General features: G+C 43.4%; 1 protein-coding gene across 1 annotated transcript; it reads right to left on the reverse strand.

Annotated features, from left to right (window-relative positions):
* Positions 1-873: 873 nt before the first annotated feature.
* Positions 874-2753, reverse strand: LOC113881923 (lymphokine-activated killer T-cell-originated protein kinase). Its single transcript, XM_027525050.1, has one exon. It carries the CDS (start codon positions 2624-2626, stop codon positions 1655-1657), a length of 972 nt encoding a protein of 323 aa, XP_027380851.1. The 5' UTR covers positions 2627-2753; the 3' UTR covers positions 874-1654.
* Positions 2754-24197: the final 21444 nt, after the last annotated feature.

Consider the following 24197-nt stretch of genomic DNA (forward strand, 5'->3'; position numbering starts at 1 on the left):
CTGCCATCACTCTGGATGGTGAGCCCTGAGGGGACGCAGGATGGAGAAAAGCAGGATACTGACCCTAGATAGCTACGGTGCACTTGCAAGGAATGATTTTGAAGAGCCCCCAATCCTGCATCTTCCCATTCATATTAAAGTGTTTAAATTCACTAACTTGAGATATCTGGTTTTCTTCAATTAACAGTAATATTTTGAAGTTTCACTACCTGGTCTTTGTTGCAAAAACTATGCAACAAAGTTGTTTTCCAGGAACTTGAGAGTCAGTTGTGTCTAGTTTGAGCGGAGCTGGTTAAGGCTGGAGAGGACCACGCCCCTTCAGAGCAGTCTCTTAGAGCTATCTGAGAGGCTGTGTTCAGCATTTCTGCCCTCAGTTTTTTCCACCAAATAAAAAATAATTCTCAGCTTTTAGGTTGTGCATTTTTTTTCCAGTTTCCTGTGGTTGCCAGTAGTCCCTGGCATTGCTCAGCTTTGGCAGCAGAGTTCCAGTCTGTTTCCATTTTCACATGGCGTGTCTTCCCTGACTGTATCCCCTGGGCATATGCAAATTTCCCTCCTTTTGTGAGGACAACAACCACTGCATTTAAGGCTCACCTTAAATTTTTTCTTGGTCACCTTCCCATAACCATCCTCCTCCACAACTCCTCTTTCATCCTTGGTCAAAGGTGGCGGTGCCTGAATGCTAAGTTGCTTCAGTCATGTCCGACTCTGTGTGACCCCATGGGTCAGGTTCCTCTGTCCATGGGATCCTCCAGGCAATAATACTGGTGTGAGTTGCCATGCCCTCCTCCAGAGGATCTTCCTGACCCTATTTATTTAACGCTAAATTCTTTTTTTTTTTTTTTTTTCACTCAATAAGTTTAATGACAACACTCACACTCAATAAGTTTAATGACAAGACTCAATACAATGGAGTACAAAATAGGATAACACACCTTCGGGTAACTGACATGTCCTTTATTCCATGTTGTCCTATTAGAGTTTTATTTACACCAATACTGTGATATGCTTAAGATATAGATCAGTAAATAAAAATATTAAAGATACCAGTACAGAATATTCATTCAACAAATTAAAGCAAAAACCAAAGCTCTGGAACAAGACAAGCCTTAACCAAAAATGTTTGGATGTACCCAGGGAACTCCTCTTGTGAGCCATATCCCAGGTCTCTGGTCTCAGTGACCCTATTTAATAAGCACATCAACCAAGAAAGGCCAGCAAAAGGTTTTAAGAGGTAAGGAAATGTAGACTTATTTTGTAATACACAAAGTGCTCATTTCAGTAGATCCATTAAGAGAGAACATCTGAGAAAGATCATGAATAAAACTCACTCTGCCCAAATTGTTAGACATAAGTTTTTATAGCACTATTTTAAATCTATATAAACAAGTTCAAATTTTTTAGTAGTTTCTTAAACTTTATAGAAAACCCTTTACAATTTCTAATGTTTATTAACATAAGCATACATGAACTACCTTTATAATAGAAACAGTTGCTCAAATGTTAATAAGGTGCTATCTGTGGTCCTAAAATAGGCCACTTCCATCTAATAATTATGGATCATCATAATAACTACATAAATGTATCATGGTAAACAGAACAGCTATATACATGAGCCATACTTGAGGCTCCAGCAGTCATGGGTACGAGTTGATCACAGGATATCCACTTCTAAAGCCTCAACAATGCACGCAGCAGAAGGACGGTCTTTAGGATCTTCATTAGTGCATACGGAGAAGAGCTCAATTACTTTCTGGTATGTTTCATCCAGTTCCTCCATATTAACAGGTGGCCTAGTTCCCAAAGCTGCATAGTATGCGTCATCATCAAAATCACTTTCATCAAAAGTTTTATCTTCATCATCATCATCATCTGGAAGATTAATGTGTGGAATAGATAAAGTCATCATTTCCCACAGAGTAAGACCAAAGGCAAATACGTCTGCCTTGTCAGTAATAATACCATCCTCCTCCAGAGCTTCCTTAGGTTTCCAAGGCTCAGTGCCAATGTAACAGGCCTCAGGGTCAGTCACAGTCATATTTTCATCCAATGGAAGAGAGACTCCTACATCACAGATTTTAATTGTTTCAAAATCGCCTTTAATAACAACATTTGAAGACTTTATATCTCCATGGAGCAGTTTCTTATCTTGGTGCAGATACTTTAACCCTCTTGCCATGTTCAAAGCAACTTTTAAAATTATGGCTGCTGGAAAAGGATCTCGGCTATCTTTATTTCGTTCTTCTATTAAGTCATTCAGAGACTTTTCACCTCCATACTCCATAGCAAGACACAGACTGCCATCGCTAGCTTTAGTGAAAGCACGGTAACCTATAATGTTTGGATGATTGAGTGTTTTCAAAATCTTAGCTTCATCAGTTAGTCTCTTTTGATACATACTCTGATATTCATCATTACATCTAGGATTAATCTTTTTCACAGCCCAAGGAGAATGAGACAAACCTCTTGGAGATCTTTGCATAAGGTAGACATTTACCCCAGTACCAAAGCCAAGCTTCTGCATAAATGGAGAGGCAGGAATATTTATACATGGAGTTAAACATAATGCAGATTTCCTTTTTTCAGATAATCTGCTTGGTGTCTTGAAATTATTGGTTTCTTCCATTGTAATAATTGCTTAAAGTCCAGAGCCACGAGGTGGGACGACGAGATGTCCAGGGAAAGGCTGTCTTGAAAACTGGTCCCGAGCAGCCCCCAACACTCCGCGCCCCTCTGGGGTGAGGGGGTGGGGTCCTAACGCTAAATTCTAAGCCGCCTCTGAGAGATAATCTCTTTTCTGTGGTGTCTCCCATGTATACAGAAGGTATGCATGATCATAAGCTTCTGTTGATTGATTCTCTTGTCAATCTGTGTTTGATTACAGGAGACCCAGCTGAGAACTTAGGAGGGTCGACGGAAAGCCATGTTTTCCTTCCCTACAACCTCATCTCAACTGAATTAATGGATTCTTCAAAGACCTTATTTCCAAATAAGGGCCTATTCACAGATTCCAGATGGGCATGAATTTTGGAGGACATTATGCAACCCAGTACAGTAACCTTAACCCCGTTTATGCTTTTCCAGCCTCAGTTTCTTCATCTGTACCTCAGTGGGTTCCTGGGAGAATGAAATGAGGAGACCCACGCAAAGGGCTTTGCCCTGGCCTCGGCAGTCCTTGGATGTTGGTTGCCCTTGCTGCTTGCACATCCTTATCAACACTGTTGATACCGAACCAGGATCACTTACGGCCTGGTGTGCCTCAAGCCGAAACCCTGAGACACTGAGGTTTGAGCCAAAGAGAAAATGTATATGCAAAGCATTCTAGCAAAGAGAAGTGAGAACAAACCTCAAATCCACCTCCCCAAAGGCACGGGGCGAGGGGCCTTTATGGGATAAAGAATGGAAAAGCATGACAGTCCCAACAGAGGCCTGGGGACAGGAGGAGCGTGGGGAAGGGGATTGAAGAAAGGTGCAGTGATTGTTCTGCACAGGTGTAATAAGCTGCAGGGCTCCCTATGTTCAAAATATCTCCGAGTGGACACTCGCTCATGCCCAGTTGAATGGGCATGGTCCTTTCCAGTCTTAACCAGCTCGGTTCAAACTAGACACAACTGACTCTCAAGTTCCTGTAAAACACCTTGGAAGAACACCTCGCTGTTAAAGCTATGTGCTGCTCGTAGGACATGCAAGACTTCAGTGGCAATAATTAAAGCCATCTTCATTAGTGAAGGCAAGTTATAGATGAAATAGATTTAACTAATGATTACCCATGGTTTCACCATCCTCAACATCATCTCCTTCATCTTCTTCAGCCACTGGGGTTCCAGAAGCTGTGAGAGACACAAAGAGGAACAGCACACAGCCTCTGCTCTCAAGAGGTCTACGGTTCTAGCTACGGGTGCTGCCCTAACATAACTTACATACTAAAGTGCTAAGCAAGATGGTGTCTAACAGGACGGCCGAGGAAGAGGAGACCAGAGTGGAAGTGGCCTGAAGAGACACATGCCCAGTTGACACCCATGAGAGTGAGCTTTTCAAAGAATCTTGGGGCAGCTGGGGCCCCCCCAGAGCCTCAGCCTACTGCCCAGAAGGGGCGCCTCTTCATTCCTGCACCGTGGAACCAGGTCGAGGGCACACAGTCACATGGTCATCACCCACATGCTTCATTACCGATGGAGTATGGGCTGACTCTGAGAGGCACTAACTTCTCCCTTGGAAAAGTACATGTCTGACTGAAATGACATCATCTGCATTTCGGTGAGAAGTCTGACATCTGGGACTCGAGGGGGCTCTCAGGGCACCTCCTTTACTTACCTTACAGATTCAAAGAACATCAGTCCCACAGTGAGTGGGCCCCATCTCTCTGTTGACTAAAAAATACACACAACCTAAAAATTAAGAATTACCTTTTATTCAGTGGCCTTTCTGAGGACTTGGGCCCAGGAGGTAGCCTCTCAGATAGCTCCAAGAGACTGGTCCAAAGAGGTAAGGGAGAAGTCAGGATACTTGGAGTTTTGCAGCAAAAACCAGGTAGTCAGAACATCAGAAGATTACTGTTAAAGAAATCAGATATCTCAAGATGATATGTAGGAAGATGCAAGAGCCTGGGCACATGGAAATGATTCCTTTGTTAGGCACCTTCACTATTTAGGGCCAGTTTCCTGTTTTTTTTTTTTCCATTTTGAATCCTCAGGGTGCAGTTGGGGGCTGTAGTGGCTGGTGGCTTGATGGCCACAGGTTCCTTTGTTTACTGGTATGGCAGGAGGCATATTTGGTCCAGACCTTCTGAATTCATAGTCCCTGTGCTACGCTGGCTGTGATGGGAAGCCTGCAAAGCTTGTTATCAGAATGCTTCTCCCACCCCTGGAAAGCATGAGCTGTTGATGCAGATCTCAGCAATGCAAAGTCCAAGGGTCGAGAATGTGTATGGCTAAAACCACACTTTGGAGCACTCAGCGGTTCCTGAATTAGCAGTGCAATTGGCCCTCCTCTGCTCTCGCACTTCCACCGGAGAGACCTTGGAAAACCAGCCCTATTGTCAGCTCTTGAGAGTGTGCTTCTGAAGTGCTCCGCTGAGGCAATTGGCTTTCTCTCATCTGCTGGGAGTCCTGCCTTTCATGTGAGTATTATAAATAAGATGAATCTTGCTCATCAATGAGCAAGGGCAAGAAGGCAAAATTATTCCTCTAATAATAGATTCCCTGGGCTGAAATAATCTGATTGGCTTTCTTTGATAGGAAAGATAAAATTGATTCATGTAAATGTATTTCCCTTTGAAGAGTACTCCAATGCACTGACTTGGGGCAAAACATGATATATTTGGTGGTTGGGTAGCAGCTGTTATATCCTTAAATCTCAAATGTGATTTGGGTGCTGGGACTTTATAGTACAAAAGAGGGCCACATTCATAGAGCAGGCCACCAAAGCTTTCATACATCCGATATATCTTTACTGAACCTAATAATCTTAGCTCCAATTCTTGGTCCTCTAAGAGGTCAAATGTATAATAATAATATAGCCAGAATTTTCTAGAAGGGTTTGGATATTAACTCCTTGCTACTGAATGGAAGATCATAGATCCTGATGTTTATGTTCAGAACATGACTATAATCTTTTGTGTTGATGAGTTGGATGGAGATGCAGAAGAGGGAGTGTGTCTTTAAAATTCCAAGGTACAGAGGAAGCCCTTGACAATTCTTTAGAAAGATAAAGGACCTCTTCCTACCTTACCTTATCTTCTGTGCCTTTCTCCTACTTCCTGGTAAAAATAATCATTGCAACAATCATTGTGGTGATAATACCAGGGATAATAACATCGAGGTTGACAGTTAACATTTACAGAGAGTTCTGTACGTGTCAGAAACAGTGCTAACGGCTTTACAGATATCTTGTCATTGACCCCTGTCAACGATGTGATGATGTTGTTATACAGCACTGCTAGTGACCCCATTTTACAGATGGAGAACTGAGGCCCAAGGTCACACAGCTGGAATTCAACCTCAGCAGTCAGTTCAGGGGCTCACCCCCCACCGCCTTCAGAAGTATCCCCTGCCTTTTGCATTCTTCTTATGCTGGTGAATCTCTTAAAACATCTGGACAGAAAAGGGTTAAATGCAGTCTGTAGGAGAAACTAGACGAGGCTGGGACAGTGAGGACTCGCAGGAGAGGGGTTGCTCCTGCAGGTAGAGGTGGATGTTATGCTACAGAAGTTGGTGACAGGCAAGAGGTCACCTTCTGGGCGGGCAGGTGATGTCAGAGTACAGAAACAGGAAAGTGGACTAACCAGAACAAACTCTTTAAGACATTCAGAAAAGCAGGAAGCCACAGAGACCTCTGTCTGCTGACGGGAAAGGTCAGCCTCTGAACAAAGGATTCAGAGACGGACCCTGATCTATGTGAGTGCAAAGTCTCCTGGAAACCTAGATGCTCGCAGTGGGCTACAGTCTAAGTCAGATCACAGAACTCGGGCATCACTGCTGAGTCTCCTGGTTATTGGACCAGAAGTCCTTAAATCTTCCCTGAATTTGGGCTACCAAGGGCTTGTCTGCCAAACTTCTCCCCTGCGTTCTTGGTGAACTCACAGATTCCCAAGGCCTGCCTCAAGCAAGTGCAGCTTGGGAATCTGTGTTTTTATAAACATCCAGGTGATCCTTGTGACCAAGGAAATCTGGAGAAGAATGAAGGAGGTTACTTAGATCCTGAGGGCTACACCTGCAAGTAGAGGTGAGGAAGGCTTAGCTGTGGGAGAGGAGAGTGTGGGATCAGACGGCTAGGCAGGAAATCATATTTTAGGGTCACCAGTGTGTCCCAGTTTGCCTAGGACTGAGAGGGTTGCTGCGACACAGGACTTTCAGTTTTAAAACTGGGACAGTTCCAGGAAAACCCTGTTTTTATTGTAAAGCCACATTCCCTGCTTGCCATAAGCCTCACATGACCCCAGAATTCCAAAACTGTCTATTTTCCTTTCCCAGTAGAATCTAGCTTCCCTGGGCTTTAGAAGGAAAGCCTTGCTGAATAAAGTATCCCACACTGAATTATGTATGACTGATAACTCCACTGGCCTCCCAGAGGTATTTGCATTTTTTAAAAAGGGGGACTATGTTTTATTTTGCTTTCTGCATTTCTGTTGCAGTTGAAATTACCGAGTATTTTAAAAAATCAACAGTAAAACTTGTAGTTGCATTTCAGAAAAATGATACAAGTCTACTGTGCAATTTCTTTTAAGTTTCCTGCTGCTGCTGCTGCTGCTAAGTCACTTCAGTCGTGTCCGACTCTGTGCGACCCCATAGACGGCAGCCCACCAGGCTCCCCCGTCCCTGGGATTCTCCAGGCAAGAACACTGGAGTGGGTTGCCATTTCCTTCTCCAATGCATGAAAGTGAAAAGTGAAAGTGAAGTCGCTCAGTCGTGTCCAACTCTTAGCGACCTCATGGACTGCAGCCTACCAGGCTCCTCCGTCCATGGGATTTTCCAGGCAAGAGTACTGGAGTGGGTTGCCTTACACCTCTCTCTCAAAAGCAGTGTGCATTCCACTCATCAAAGTTAGGTATGAATTCTTACTGTCTTGTCAAAGCAATTTTCATCTCTTTCCTTTCCCTAAATTCAGTACTATGACTTTAAGAAAAAAAATCTTTCCATACATGTCTGAAGTCATTTGCTTGGAGCTTACTAAGAGAAATTAGAAAAGCAAGGTGAATAACTAAACCAAATATTGTATGGCGAATTAATGCAAATACAGGAGCAGAAAAATATTTACTTTACAGAAAAATAATTATAATATTAATAAAATACAAACAGGACCCAAACCTGAGTTGACACTTGCTGGGTGTGTGCCTCTCAGGCCACTGAGGAAGGCATCTCCGACATGACATTTCCCCAGAGCCACAAGTCCCCAGAACAGAAAGCATAAGTTGACTGGCAAGGGGAGAACTTGAACCCTGAGTCCAGACAGGAGAGAGAGAATAAGAGTCTTTCTCCTTCTATCACTGTTGCTGAAGCTTAGCTCCAGGTGAAAAGACAGCAGTAGCCCCAGAAGGGAGGCAGGGCTAGCACAGTAGTTTCCTGCACAGACGCCATGCCACCTTCATGCTGCCTACATTCAAATTCCAGCTGTGCCACATGTTAGCTGTGTGACCTTGGGCAAGCTACTTACCCTCTTGTAGCCTAAGGTGAATAGGTGATTGTGAGAATTCATAAACTAATATACATAAAGAACTGCCACGGATCAGTGCTCTGTTAAGAGTCTTCTTATGTTAAGAAGGATAATGATAACAAGCAGTAAATAAGCCATAGAGATCTAACTCACAGGGTAATGAATAGAGACAATAGTACTGTACTATCATTATGTAATGTGACAAATATCAAGATGCTGGCAATCATATTACAACATATAAGTGTATTAAAGTAACAGCCTGTATACCTTACACTTATACGATGTTACATGTCAAACTTATTCGATTAAAACAGACAAAAAGGATAATGGTAGAAATATCCACATCTGTTATCTTGAGCACACTGGTTAATTTTAAAAATTGCTCTGAGCACAAGCTGTGTGACATTGCCAGATGCAGTCTGCCAAGTGGTTCCACTGGGTACCCAGGGTGGCGGTTGTCTGAATGAATTGCCACATTTAAAAAAATCGGAAACTCTCACATAGAAATACATGTTTCCAGCTGTTTTGAAAAAGCAGAAGGATCTGGCCATGCTGTGCGCACATCTGTGTGACCACCCTCAGCCAGGGCTGAGTGGAAAATGTGCCTGCTAATTTGTCGGGGACCCCACAACCGGATTTACTGTAGGCAGTGGAATTTGCAAGGCTTATTCTAAGGCAGGGAACAGCAAACCATCGGCCAAACCCAGCCCACCAACTGGTTATGTAAATAAAGTTTTATTGGGGGACTTCCCTGGTGGTCCAGTGGCAAAGACTGCAATGCAGGGTCCCAGGTTCAATCCCTGATCAGGAAACTAGATCCTACATGCCGCAACTAAACATCCTGCAGAGCCAAATAAATAATAAGGAAATAAATATTTTAAAATAAAGTTTTATTGAAATATAGCTGCAATCATTCATTTACATATTGCCTATTGCTGCGTTCACATTATAATGGCAGAGTTGAGTAGTTGGAACAGAAAGTACATGCCTCACGAAGTCTAAAATATTCCTCTCTAGCCCCTAGTGGAAAAATGTTTGCTAAACCCCATTTCTCAGGTATCATCTTTCTGTAGAGAGTTTGCTTAAAGATGGCTTATTTTTATATTTTTGAAAATAGTGTATTCAGAATTTTTAAATGTATTATTGTTGTTTAGCTGCTGCTGCTGCTAAGTCGCTTCAGTCATGTCCGACTCTGTGCGACCCCATAGACGGCAGCCCACCAGGCTCCGCCGTCCCTGGGATTCTCCAGGCAAGAACACTGGAGTGGGTTGCCATTTCCTTCTCCAATGCATGAAAGTGAAAAGTGAAAGTGAAGTCGCTCAGTCGTGTCTGACTCTTCACGACCCCATGGACTGCAGCCTACCAGGCTCCTCTGTCCATGGGATTTTCCAGACAAGAGTACTAGAGTGGGGTGCCATTACCTTCTCCATTGTTGTTTAGAGTGAGTTAATCAGAGCCATTACCTTGAATCACAGAAAAGCTGAAACACCTGGAAGTTTGATCTAAGTGACTGTAGTTCCCTCGCTTCCCCTGTGCCTCTTCCCCCATGCCTCCTCCCCCATTGTGCCCAAATTGCAGGAACAGTTCTTAAACTACATGATAAAGATGAGGCAATATAGCTTATGTGACACCATATTTAAGTAGCACTTAGATTTTGTTATCAGTTATAGAAATCTGTTCCTAGATCAAGTGAAATGTCCATTTCCTCTGGCTTCACCTGAATCACTGGAATCAAAAGCAGGCCCCAAATGTTGATCTCCCCTCCCGTTACAGTTCTATTTGTGTAGTTTCTAGAAACGAAATGAGTCCCACTAATGGTCTCTAAAGCCTCTTCCAACTCTAACATTCTATGATTCGACCATCTGAAAACCAGGAGCTACTGCCACTAGGTGTCTGCCGTGTGCCAGCTCTGGTGCCAAGCAGCTGGGAAGCATCAACCTTTCAGCCTCCCCAGGTTCCTCATCAGGAAAAGGGCATAGTCACAGTACCTCCCTCGTAAGCGAGGGTTAAATGCAGAGACACCTTAGGCATGTACAGTACAAACTGACCTGTAGGAAAGTCTGTCTACTATTATTTTTATTTTATTCCCGACCACTCAAAACGCACTATATGACCTCACTAAAGTCTACCATTTCTTGAGAGTTCTACGCTCTAAAAATTTCTTGACCCCCATCCCTTCCTAAGTGTCTCCTCTTTCCTCATGACTCTCTGGAATGATCAAAAAATCCTGAGTTTTAGCTCTCAGCCACTATTAGAGTGCATTCATGATCTATGTATTTAGGGAAGTAGTTTTTGAAGGGAGGTATTTCCCACAGAGCATTCAGTATTCTGAATTCAATAGTGGGTTCAGACGCCAGTTGTGTTGCGCAACCCCCAAATCTCATTTTCCAAGCCTACTCTTCTTTCCTTACAACCTGTATTTGAACTATCCATCTTGAACTAAATTGCCATATGATGTGATAATTAAAACTTCACATCTGCAGCTTTCTGCAATATAAAATAAACCACACATATTTGTGTATAATTAAACCAATCAGGCGTATTAGGAACACATGTTTACTGATTCAAACTGTAGCATGATAAGCCAACACTGCGGCACTTGGCTTAGTCTTTCCGGGAGCGGAGACATTCCACAAACTCATGGGCAGTTTCCAAGTGGCCCGTGTAAGTGCCCAGAAGCTCTTGTCAGCCCCATATCTGGTCTTTGCTTTAGATTATCATTTCTTCCTCTGGTTCCCAACTTTGTCTGTACACTGGAATCACCCGGAACACTTTGTAGATACTAATGCCTTGGTACACCCCTACGGCTTCTGACTTAATGGGTCTGTGTAGAGCCTCACCAGCTTCTCTGGTGGCTCAGCAGTAAAGAATCCGCCTGCCAATGCAGGAGGCGCAGTTTGATCCCTGTGTTGGGAAGATCCCCTGGAGAAGGAAATGGCAACCCACTCCAGTATTCTTGCCTGGGAAATCCCATGGACAGATGAGCCTGGCGGGCTACAGTCCACGGGGTTGCAAAGAGTCAGACACGACTGAGCTACTGAACGACAACAGCCTGGTCATCAAAACTTTTAAGGCTCCTCTGGTGGTTCTAGTGGCAACGAAATGTGAGAACCGTTGATCTATAACATTATCAAATGAGCAGGCTGTTTAATTGATCATAGTTTCATTCTTTTATATGCATAGTATACCTTGACCTCTACAGATGTACAAAATGCCTCGAAATTTTCAACAATTGTAAGCTGCATACCAAGTTGTATACAGGGAGCTCTGCATGTCCAGAACATTCTGTGCTCTGGTATGTATTGGAGTGTTGCATAGTTACATAACTCAGTAATGGGTAAAGAAATACTCCACTAGACATTAGTAGGGGTTAGAAGAAAGAAAAGAGGTTCAGAACCACAGAAATAAATAAAAATTAAGTAGTTCTTTACTGTGGGATTTCCCAGAAACTTTAATATGATTAACGTGCATGTAAATATTCAGGAGCATTTCCCAAGCTCATTTGATCCCAGAATGCTTCCATCACTCCACATCTCAGATGTGCCTCATAACATCTTCCACAACATCCTGATGGATACTTTGACAAGCTTAGGTTCAAAGGGTTTTATGTTCTGGCAACGGGCAAGGAGGGGGTTGCTGAAGGAAGCACAGGACACAGAGCTGACACCTAACTCTGCACTGGGAACAAGGGCCCAGCTTCTGGGAAGCTGACCTTTGCAGTCCACGGGTCCTTTTTCACTCTGGCTTACTGAGGCTGGTGGCGAGGCCCTTGGTCGCTCAGCTCTCCCTATACCTGGGTGAACCATGTCTTTGTCTTCCAGTCTCCGGGGGTCATAAAGAAGTTCTGACACGTGGGAACTATAAGTTAGTGGCATTCTGTATGGAGAGAGAATGAGGGTCAATGCCAGGGCTCAGTGTTCTTTCCCACAGGGCAGAGGAAAGCAGAGGAGGAGGAAGGATACAGTCCAGCACGTACCTAGCAGTTCTGTTCTTCTGACCTCTACCATCTACTAATTCTGGCAGCGTGAACCTGGGCCAACCTTCTCACCTATAAAACAGGGATACATAATAGCTGAGTGTTCTCATGGAGATTAAATATGACCATATAAGTGAAAGCGGTATATGAACCATAATGGCCTATGTAGATGATGGAAATTACTTTTATTATCATTGTCATTATCATCAGTAGGATTCTCTCCCTGAGTCTATCTGAATAATAACCCAGGGGGAATTTGACTGGAAAATCTATAGCCGTGCAAAATCGTCTCACTAGGCTTTTTTTTTAACTTTTTATTTCATATTGGAGTATAGCCGATTAACAATGTTGTGATAGATTCAGGTGTAGAGCAAAGGGACTCAGCATAAATACACATATCTCCATTCTCCCCCAAACTCACCTCCATCCAGGCTGCCACATAACACTGAGCAGAGTTCTCTGTGCTATACAAGTAGGTCCTTGTTGGTTATCCATTTAAAATATAACATGTTTCACTAGATTTTAATAAATATTGAGAGAGAGGTACTGCTAAAGTCTTTAGAGGAATTCTGTTTTGCTTATTCTCCTGAAACCTTGAACATAAGCTTAAAGTTCATTTTATTCCACTATTTAATGGTTGTCTCCTACCATCGCTTCAGATGCATCTTGTTAGCAGATGGTTCCTTTGCGAGAGCACTTTAATTGAGTGATAAACACCTGCATCTTTCTCCAAGGTGGTGGCTTTCCACAGGGCGGAGCTGACCTGAAGCAGCACATAATGAGTGGACAGAATATGAGCAGCAGTTTATCCCCCTTCAGGTTTTTCCCATCGCCCCAATTCTATTTTTGCAGACATGACTGAGAGCATAGCTGGGAGGTAGTTTTCATCCACCTTAACCAAACCTGGAGAATCCTAGAAACCCTGAAGCTGGAGTCCAGCTACACTTTAAGTCATGGTTCTTTTCGCTAATAGTCCTTCCTGATGGACTGTTTCTCATCCAGTTCATTCCATGTGCCAGTTTGCCAGGGTGCACACTTTATTTGTCCTCTAACTGGCACAGTAGATCCTCTGTTCTTCCTTTTATTGTGCAAATTTGTACTGGATCTGTTTGTTTTGCTTCCCACCAAGCGGCGCCCCTCCCTTCCCCTCCACCCATCCTGTGTGGAAATCCTCCCTTTCTTTCCAAGGTGCCTCCTTCAGGCCACTTGGTGCCAAGCCCTGGACAACCGTTGTCTTTAAGGAGCGCTTCCACCCCCCACCCCACCACCATGGAGACAACTCCTTTGAGTTGTTCTTTCTGCTTAGACCACCCCACATAGTGTTTGGTCTAACATGTCCCTGCTTGCTCGGAGGGATAGAAATATGCATATGCTTTGAATGGCTTGACTCCTAATACACAAGAGAATTACATCTTTCTACTTGATAAAACCTGAGTACCCCTGACTTCTTCCAAGCTCATCACAATAATCAAAACAGCAGGAAACTTCTATGCAAGTACATGTACTGGGCTTTCATAGGTGCCGTCTCATTAGACCTCCCTCCCCCTCGTCGCTGTGGAGCCTCACTAAGGGGGAAGTAGGTGGCTGAGCAATCTTATTCAAAGTCAACAGGAAGCAGGCAAGGGTGTAGCTACATTTTTAGTGAAGGGGCTAGGAACACTTTTTTTTTTTTTTTTTTTTTTGCTCTTTGTGTTTTATTAATTATTTTTGTTGGTCTCCATCACAGATGAATTTTTCACTGGTAATTCCTTAGAACTGAATCCATCCCTATGGGATTCAGAGCAGTGAAAATAAATTTCAAGCCATAGAGCTAGGAAATGATAACAACAACAATGAAAGGGGGCAGGAGGGACCCGGGGACAGCCCACAGGGCCAGTTCAGTTCTCAGCTGCTGTTGGGCTTTGCAAAGCTCGGCTCATTATAACCTGTTCAACATAGCCCTTCCGGACCTTCAGTTCTTCTGAATTCATTTTGTCGGTGAGAGGTTTGCCAGAAAAGAACCGCCGCTGACTACCTGATTCCACTCCTGCTGAATGTAGCTGCCTCTTCACCCGGTACTTTCTCTTGGAGTAAAGAGAAACTTGTTTTAGGGGCTTATGGTAATAAGCTCTAGAGCTTATTACAAGCTCTATGCTCTATCATATGTAAGAGAATCTATTATAAAATGTAAACAGTAGTATTATAGCTTGGAATATTCTAGAAAGTAGGCATGAATGTGCCCACACAGCCAAGTATGACCTGCCCAGGGACCCTCTCTGCTCAGCCTCCACCCCCAATATCACCACAGAGTCTCTCTTCCCTTCATGGATGTCTCTGATGGGAGACCCCATCAGAACTCCTCTTTTAAAGAAACATCCAGACTTGTCCCTTCTCATCCCCTTTTCCTGCTTTAATTTCCCCTTTGTTACTACCTATCTGCCAGTGTCCTCTTATTAGAATGTAAGTTCCACAAGAGCAGTGATTTTTTTTTTTTTTCTGCTTTATTCACATACATCTGTGCATGGCATCCACAGGCACTCAAATATCTGTCAAATGAACAAATCAATGAATGGCCACAGAGAACCGACGATTACTAAGAGCAGTGATTTTTCTCTTTTTTCTACTTCTTTTAGTAAACCTTCAATACCTGTGCTCCTGCTGCTGCTGCTGCTGCTGCATGGCTTCAGTCATGTCCGACTCTGTGCGACCCCATAGACAGCAGCCCACCAGGCTCCCCTGTCCCTGGGATTCTCCAGGCAAGAATACTGGAGTGGGTTGCCATTTCCTTCTCCAATGCATGAAGGTGAAAAGTGAAAGTGAAGTTGCTCAGTCATGTCCGACTCTGAGCGACTCCATGGACTGCAGCCTACTGGGCTCCTCCATCCACAGGATTTTCCAGGCAAGAGTACTGGAGTGGGGTGCCATCGCCTTCTCCGTCAATATCTGGAAAGGGTAGTAAAGATTGTAATTCAAAACATTAACAAAAGTTCTTTAAATCATGGATCAGGGCAAGTTTAAAGAATAAGGGCAATAAAGTCATTTACTTTGCAATGACAACATTAAGGTGAACTGCTGGTAAGTCAAGAGCTATTCAACCTTGATGATAAACAATTTGAAAATGTAAATGAACAACAGCAAAGCAAAAAGAAAGAAAAAATATGTCCCAGCAGCCTAGCCTCACTGAAGGAGCCAGAGAAGGAAGCTTAACCTGTACAAACTGATACCCAACTTTAGAAAAATGACCCAGAGTGTATAGAATGAACTGATGGTAGGTTCTTAACTAACCTGCTCTCTGGGAGCCTTGTTACTTTTTATTTTTTAAAGTAGTCCTCTTTCTGGATATTGTTGTTGTTGTTCAATTGCTAAGTCATGTCTGACTCTTTGTGACCCCGTGGACTGCAGCACACCAGGCTTCCCTGTCCTTCACCATCTCCTGGAGTTTGCTCAGACTCATGTCCATTGCGTGGGTGATACCATCCAACTATCTCATCCTCTGAATATTATTGAATTCAATTTTTAAATATTATTAAGGCCTTCAATAAAACTTGTGAGGTTCTGTGCTTTGCCCTGGGATATCACTATGCCCAAGTCAGACCCAGACCCATGGGGCCTAGAACTGAGACTCTGGTGCAAAATAGAGATAAGTATAGAGACCATTACCACCCAGTGTGGTAAGGAAAGCTGCCGGGAGCCGGCATATTGCATATTGAGTGCATATTGCATATTGAGTGCAGCACTTTTCAGGATCTGGAATAGCTCAACTGGAAATTCTATCACTGCCGGTAGCCAGCGTGAGGAACTCCGCCCATGACAAAGGTCATGAGGAAGGAGGCTCGGCATACGCAAAGGCGGGATCGAGCTTCAGGAGTCCCCCTGGAAATTCTCGAGCATATACCCCCAAAACCAGAGTCTGCCTACTTTCTGCTTTGTGCTTTCACCTACACCTCTGACTTTACGGGGGGCTGTCCCCCACTACCTCTCTGAAAAAAGTTAGCTTACAGCTCCAGTTAATAAGTCCTGGGTGTGACAGTGTTTAACCTACAAACTCCTTTGGAAATCCTCTAGCCTGCCTGAATAGGTTTTTCCGGCCACATGTGATTGTTCAGAGCCTCCCAACTGTGAGAGGCAGGAGATGTTCTAAACTGTCTAAACACAGATTCTTTTGAGTAGTTAAAAGATTGATTAGAAATTGTATTGGTGAAGGGATTTTCACTTGTTGGGCCAATGTTTGCTGCTAAGTTTCCATATCCCTTACCTGCTGTGTCCCTGGCAGTGTATTGGTTAATATAATTGGTGTAAATAGTAGCTTTAATGTTTGTAACCTGGGACCCTTGAGTTAATTCTTTTTGTAGCCCACCACACCTTTGCGCTGTACGAATGCAACTTTATCTAATGCTTTTGGAGGGTGGCTCCTGACCAATCACCTTTAGAGAAAAATAAGTTTTCTGAAGAAAAGGTCTTAAAATGTTAACAGGCCTCCGGGCCAGAAGATGATGCAAATCACCTAAGCTTTTGCATATGATAAGTTTGCAGGAAGAAAGCCTGGTTTGCTGCAAGACTCTACCCCTTCCCCCATTATCCTCTGTGCATAACTTAAGGTATAAAAACTACTTTGAAAAATAAAGTGCGGGCCTTGTTCACCGAAACTTGGTCTCACCATGTCGTTCTTTCTCTTACCTTCTGGCTGAATTATTCAGCCTCTTTTCTCCACTGAATTTCCTCACTGAGCTATCCTTATTTCAGCCTCTTTTCTTCACTGAATTTTCCTACTGAGCTATCCTCATTCTATTACTCTTTATATCCTTAATTAACATTTAATTAAGCAATTGTTTCCTGATCTTCGCCTACGCCGTCTCTCCTTCGAATACCCTGGTTCAGCCGGGGCTGGTCCCCGGCAGAAAGCAGCATATGTTACAGTGTTGGCAGCTATCTGGTTCTTAAGGTGGTTGGTAGGTGCGTAGGTATTCATTTTTATGACTATGTTTCATAACTTACATACATGTACACATATGTATTTGTTATTTTACATGTGCCAACTTTTACATGATTTAAAAGGTGACGTTTAGAGGATGTGGAGGCAGCCAGGGTGCACCCCATCATAACCTAGTGGGTGCCATATGAAAGGTGTAACCAGAATAATGAGTAAGAATGAGCCAGAGAAGGGGAGACAGGCAAAGGAGAGAGGTCTCAGACAGGAGGAGCACGGAGGAGAGGCCTGGATGAGGTGAGGAGGGGCAGGACCTGTCTGAGGAAGGCAGAGTAGTCTAGCGTGGCTGAGTGATGGTGGCCCCGAGCACCGGCCCAGATGCTAAGGACTTCGTGAGCCAGTCCAAGAAACAGAGCTTTATCCCAAAGACAGTGAGGAGTCACGGAAGGGTCCTGAGCTGAGTTACAGGATTAGATCCACGTTTGAGAAAAATCACGCAAGCTGCAGGGTGTTTAGTGAACTAAAGGGAACAAGACTGGAAACAGGAAAATCATTTGAGACACATTTGTTTACTTACACATTTTACAAAGATCAGAAAGTTTGAAAACGTGCAACACTGGTAAGAGTTCAGAGAGGCAGAGAATCTAAATCAACACGGCGTCCTTAGAGGGCAATTTGTCAATATCTATGATAATAAACAATTCATATACCTTTGACCTAACAGTTCTATTGCTACAAATAAATCTGGCAGATAAATTTGCACACCTGATAAGAGATGTATGTATGAGATGTTCACTGAAGTACCCATAGTATAAAGAGGACAGCTCATTTTAAAAATGAGTTAGATGGTTCTGTGTAGGCATGAAAAGATCTCTTACATATGTAAATGAGTAAAGCAAGATCTCAAATATTGGGTATGATAGTCTTCCATGCACATAAAATAACATATACGTATACACTGATGCATCTATGATTTTGTTGATGCATAGAAAAATATTTGGCAGGATAAATTGGTTGCCTCTGAAGAGAAAGCCTGAAGATCTGGTAGAAGAGAAAATTTACTTTTTATTAAATATATTTTTAATTTTGTTTTTGTATGAAAAGGACAGTTAACATGATATCTACTCTCTCAATAAATATTTAAGTATACAAAACATTATTATTGACCACAGGTACTTTCCTTCTTTTTCATTGCTGAGTAGTATTCCATTGTGTTATAAATATATGTATATATCCACACACACATATATAAATCTTACATTTTAATCTGTTCATCTGTTAATGGACACTTAGTTTGCTTTCATATCTTGGCAATTATCAATGATGCTGCTGTGAACATGGGGATACATATATTTTTTCAAATTATGTAGTGTTTTTTGGCTTTTTTGAATATATACCCAGTAGTGAAATTGCTTGGTCATGTGGTAGTTCTATTTTTAGTTTTTTGAGAAACCTCCATACTGTTTTCCATAGTGGCTGCACCAATTTATATTCCCACCAGCAGTGTCCAAGGGTTCCCTTTTCTCTACATCCTCACCAGCATTTGTCATGTTCTTTTTGATGACAGTCATTCTGTACAGCAGATCTTTAGAACTTACCTTCCTTACCTGAAACTTTGTGCCCACTGATTAATGTTTAATTAAAACATAACACTCATGATGAGAAGATCATGCCATGTAAAACTGTATAGGCATATGTGTACATATTGTATTTTAATTAAACATTATGGGGTTTTGTGCAATTGTGTTTAAGATGGATTTTCTAGTACCTGGTAAAAGATTACGTAACCTGTCATTCCTCAGCCAAGACCTGCTGAATCCTTGCTACTCCCAGAGGACCAGTAAGAAGATGTTTTCAAGGTGGCTTCTACACCTAACTATTTTCTAAGGAGAGAACAAAACTGGCCCGTGGTCCCTAGAAGGCCCTTTTGGAGGCCTGATCCATAGGAGGTACCTGATCTGCTTTGAAAACAGAGTAATGAGGAATCTAACCATAACCTTGTATATCTTTCCATTTCCCAAAAAAATCCTGGGTCAAGCTTTCATCCCGTCAGACCATCTCCTGCTCTCCCCTTGTCTAAACCTTCCTCCAGGCAGCTGCTAAGGCCCTCTGCCCCAGACGGGCCATGGGAGGGCTAGAAGTCAGGCCTTGGGAAGGCAGCCTGGAGGGGGCGTCCTGTTAGGGGCCACCCAGCCTACCTTTCCCTCCTACTTTGGCCCACCCTCCCCTCTGTGCAACCTCAGCAGAGGAGCGTGTCTTCTTTCCTGGCCAATGATGCTCAGAGGGAGGAACCAGGCCTGGAGAAGAGGATTCTTCCCCAACACTCACATGCAGCATGCAGCAGAGACCCTTTTCACTTGACTCAGAGGCAGGGGCATCACCCTCAAGGATTCCCAAGCACTTTCCCAGCAGGTGTGCTCAGGTTCCTGCTGGTGAAAAAAGTTTTCCTGGAGGTTAGGCAGGGGTTGGAATCCAGCCCGTCCACTTGTATTTCTATTCCCCGTCCCTTCGGCCTGTTTATAAAGAGCTCTTCATTTATAATGTGATGTTTACTTCGGAATGCTCCAGGGAACTCCTGCTCCATCTTCCAGCCTCCAAGACCCTGAATAATTGATTTTAAAAGTAGCTCACGGCATATTTGCTCCATGAGGGGGAAAGAGAGTGCAATGTAGAAAGGCAGTTTAAATGGGCAGAAAGACAGGTGAACAATCTTTTTTGTGTTCTGAAAACCTCAAACAAATGTATATGTACATGTAATGGCTAACGATGAGCTAGCAAATTGGCTCCGCATCACATGAGATTCAGCTCATATCAGAACAGGCAAGTGGTAAGGTGGAAGAGAGCCCTTAGTGCCCTCAGCCAGCTTCCTCTCTGACCACTCCTTTTATTTGTTAACACTGAGAAATAAATAGGCTCTTCTTAAAGGAAAACAAAAGTGCCTTGCAAGCTTCAGCTTGAAAAATTCATTTAAAACATAATGTCCTCTCACCAAAGATGAAGGTAACTATATAACGTAAATTAACTATATAGCATATATTAACTATATTAACATGCATTGGAGAAGAAAATGGCAACTCACTCCAGTGTTCTTGCCTGGAGAATCCCAGGGACAGGGGAGCCTGGTGGGCTGCTGTCTATGGGGTCGCACAGAGTTGGACACGACTGAAGCGACTTAGCAGCAGCAGCAGCATATATTAATTTTATAGCATACATTAATTAGCTTGGTTGTGGCAATCATTTCACAATGTATCAAATTTCCAAACATCACAAAGTATATCTCAAATGTATGCAATTATTTATCAATTAGACCTCAGTAAAGTTGGAAAAATAAATTTTTAAAAATAATGTCTTCTGTAGTAATTGGATTCAATTAAAACAACCATAGCAAAACAGAAGTTTTGATCTTAAACATGGAAAATTGATGCTTTTTTTGGATTATCTTATAAATCCAAGCACAGGATATAAAATGCTCAGAGAGAACTCACGCTTCAGTTTGAGACATGTCAGTGTAAGGTTTTCTTCCTAAGAAACCTCTGGGAAATGTTATACACAACCTGTACCATTAAAGCACCTTCCTGCTTTACTGCACATTGGTTCCTAGGTAATCACTTCATTTTTATTAAATCATTGCAGAGGCCAAGGCCACGAGAAGTGGGACATAAGACGGACAAGTGTTGGTAGCTGGAGGGCACAGGCAGGAAGCATTTCCAGTTGGGATGCTGCCAGAGTGGTATACGATGATGGAGGAGCCTGGCCTCTAAGGCAGTTGTTTCAAGCGCTGGGAAAGGGGGAGTTTTAGTTTCCTAAGGCTGCTCTGACAAGGCACCAAAAACTGGTTGGCTTAACCAAACAGAAATGTGTTGTCTCAGTTCTGGAGGCTTAAAGTCCAAAAGCAAGGTTGTGCTTCCTCTGATGCCTCTGGAGGAGACTCCATCCCAGCCTCCTCTGGCTTCCAGTGTTCAGGGCGATTCTTGGTTTTTCTTCGCCCGTAGCTGCATCACCCCAGTCACATGGCCTTCTCTCCCCTGAACATCTCTGTCTCTGTGTCCAACTTTCCCCTTTTTATAAGGACACCAATCATCTTGGATTACAGCCCCCCCCCAGTGACCTCATTTTAAGTTGATTACCTCCATAAACACCCTGTCCCCACATAAGGTTAGATTATGAGATACTGGAGATTAGGACAGCAGCACATCTTCTTCCGAGGGACACAGTTCAATTTATAGCAAGAGGGGCTTAGAAGACCCCTGGGTGGATGGGGAGAAGGGGTGGTACAAGACCGAAGTGGGGTGGGAGGCTGTCAGCTCTACCCTGAATCCACTTCTCAGTGATACACAGAGTTGTCTGGATCCCTTCTATCAGGGAAGAAAAACAAAAAAAAACTTGGCTTTCTGAGCCGCACAGACCACCACAGAGCCCCGTTCTCTGCCTCTGGACTGTTGTACAGAGGTGTCTCCAGTACATGGGGCAGACAGTTTAAAGCACAAAGCAAAACAGATTTCTTTCTGTCATTAAGAGAGCTCTCTGGAAAGAGATACCTTTCCTGTGATAAACTCACAGAGGTGAACACAGGCCCTCAGGAGCAATGGCTCAGTGGCTGGCTGGCGGTCGGCCAGAATAAGCACACATCTGCTCACACTCAGCGGGGCACCCTGGGTGGGTGATATTTAAAGTAAAACACAGCATCTCTAGTGAAGTTTCCACAGCAGTCACTTGATAAATTGGTGATTTGATAAACTGGTGGTTTTGTTGAGGTGGAGAGAAAGACAAGGGCGAGAGAAGGGTGAAATTGAGAAAAAGAACATTTTAATTGATGTAAAAAGTGGAAGCTGTGAGCTTGCTGGTCAGAGCAGTCGTGATTTAAGTCTGGAAAACCATATTAAGCTGGACTCCAATTTCTAGGGCATGGTAGACCTGACCTTATAATCCCATAAATTTGAAAGTGGTTATAGACATTCACTTCTCAGATAGCTTAAAACATAGCCTCTTCTTTTAAGGGGCATGTGATGTTTTAAAGGAAGTTACATGGGTCTAAAACTGACAAGGGATTTTAGGACACATTCATTTTTTATTGACAGTCCAGCTAAAAATGTAGTTGTGACAGGATGTTAAAAACCATCAGCTGACCATGTGTCCCTTCCCTTATAAGTGGATTTTCCCATTCGGGATGGGGGACATGGTTGGGTAAAACCATGAAGATGCCACACCCAAGGTTCCATTGCTGAAGGGTTGATGGTTTCCAGTTTGCTCTACAAGTAGCAGTAAACCAGCTGACTCTTCAGAGTTCAGAAGAGTCATCTTACAGTCAGTCTGTAGGATATTTGGGGGGAAAAGCCTGATTCTAATGTTCAGTTACTCTAAGGGACATACTTCTCCTCTGTGAGAGGGATCCCATTGGCAGGAATCAGTCACATGGTCTCACACAGATGCTGTAGGATGGAAATCAGTCTAATTGTGTGCCCCAGAGGGGAAAACTCAGATATTGGTAGTCTGCCATGGTAGGCAAGGTTGGACAAAAATAAAAAGAAGGCAAGGGCTTTGATAGAAACACAACCTCAAGCCCTAGGTTTCATCTGTCCTTTCCTTCCAAGAGATGGACATCAATGTCTTAGGTCCTTATTAATTGTAGAGAGAACCTCGCCCCCATGAGATGTATGGCGTAGACACATGGAAGAGAGGAAATATCCCCTTTTTCTTCAGAATAGTCTTTGCCCTGTGACTAATTAGACATACTGTGTGTGTGTGTGTGTGTGTGTGTGTGTTAATCACTTAGTCATGTCTGACTCTTTGTGACCCCATCTACTATAGCCCACCAGGGCTCCTCAGTCTATGGAATTCTCCAGGCAAGAATACCAGAGTGGGTAGCCATGCCCTTCTCCAGGAGATCTTCCCTACCTAGGGATTGAACTCAGGTTTCCTGCATTGAAGGCAGACTCTTTACCATCTGAGCCAACAGGGAACATAAGACACAAGGGGAAGTGAAACAATCAGTGGAGAAAGTTATTTGAACCATGTAAATCTCTCTCTATATATCTCATCGGGAGAAGGCAATGGCACCCCACTCCAGTACTCTTGCCTGGGAAATCCCATGGAGCCTGGTAGGCTACAGTCCATGGGGTCGCCGAGGGTCGGACACGACTGAGCGACTTCACTTTCACTCTTCACTTTCATGCATTGGAGAAGGAAATGGCAACCCACTCCAGTGTTCTTGCCTGGAGAATCCCAGGGATGGCAGAGCCTGGTGGGCTTCCGTCTCTGGGGTCGCACAGGGTCGGACACGACTGAAGCGACTTAGCAGCAGCAGTATATCCATCTGAACTGCTACGCAAAAATAACTAGGCACTTTTTCTTCCATGTCCTCAAAGACTTGGTTGGTGATGTGGGCTTCCCTAGAAGTATGAAGACAGCTCATGCAAGCCCTGAGGAGAAAAATCTGTTTAACTATCTCTTTTAGGGTTTTTTGACTATTCTGCAAATATTCTGATCATGAGCTGACAAGCTATAAGGCCAGGAGCATCTGAGGCCACCTGGGGAGAGCAGAGACAGGAATACCCTGCTCAGTTGAGAATGACAGTCACCAAGAGGTCAAGCAAATTCAATTTTAAAGAGCACTTGAAAGGGGCAGAAAAGGGATGACAGTGGGAGGAAGCAGAATATGATGAGGCAATAATTGGAGAGAATAACTGAGGACTCTCAGCTGTTTTATTTAACCCTCTCTAAACCTCTGCGTATCAAAGGTTCTCGTATAAGTCCCAGAAGCTTGGTCTGCCTAAAAGATGCCAGTAAAGGAGGAGAAGTTTGCAGACACACCCCACTTCCCTTTTTTACATCTTTTTGTCTCCCAGACTTCCTCCTCTGACTCCCAGATGCCTGGGGTCCTCCTGTTGTCTCCTGATTGCTCCAGCAGTCACCCCATTTCCCCCTGTGCTTACATAGTAAACTGGAACGTTGCTCCTTGATTTAACTTGTGAATGATTGAGAGTTCTATTAACTGTTAATTTATTAACCTTCCCACTATGTTTTGCACTTTATAAAGACAAATAAATCAATTCTTAGTAATAGGCTTCAAGGGTCAGTGAAAGTGTTAAGTCGCTCAGTTGTGTCCAACTTTTTTGAGACCCCATGGACTGTAGCCCACAAGGGCTCCCCAGTCTATGGAATTCT

The sequence above is a fragment of the Bos indicus x Bos taurus genome, chromosome 23 (genome assembly GCF_003369695.1).
Source record: "Bos indicus x Bos taurus breed Angus x Brahman F1 hybrid chromosome 23, Bos_hybrid_MaternalHap_v2.0, whole genome shotgun sequence".
NCBI lineage: Eukaryota > Metazoa > Chordata > Mammalia > Artiodactyla > Bovidae > Bos > Bos indicus x Bos taurus.

Bases quoted from the DNA above. Each gene is read 5' to 3' on its own strand.
- LOC113881923 (XM_027525050.1), bottom strand. From the start codon at position 2,626: ATGGAAGAAACCAATAATTTCAAGACACCAAGCAGATTATCTGAAAAA.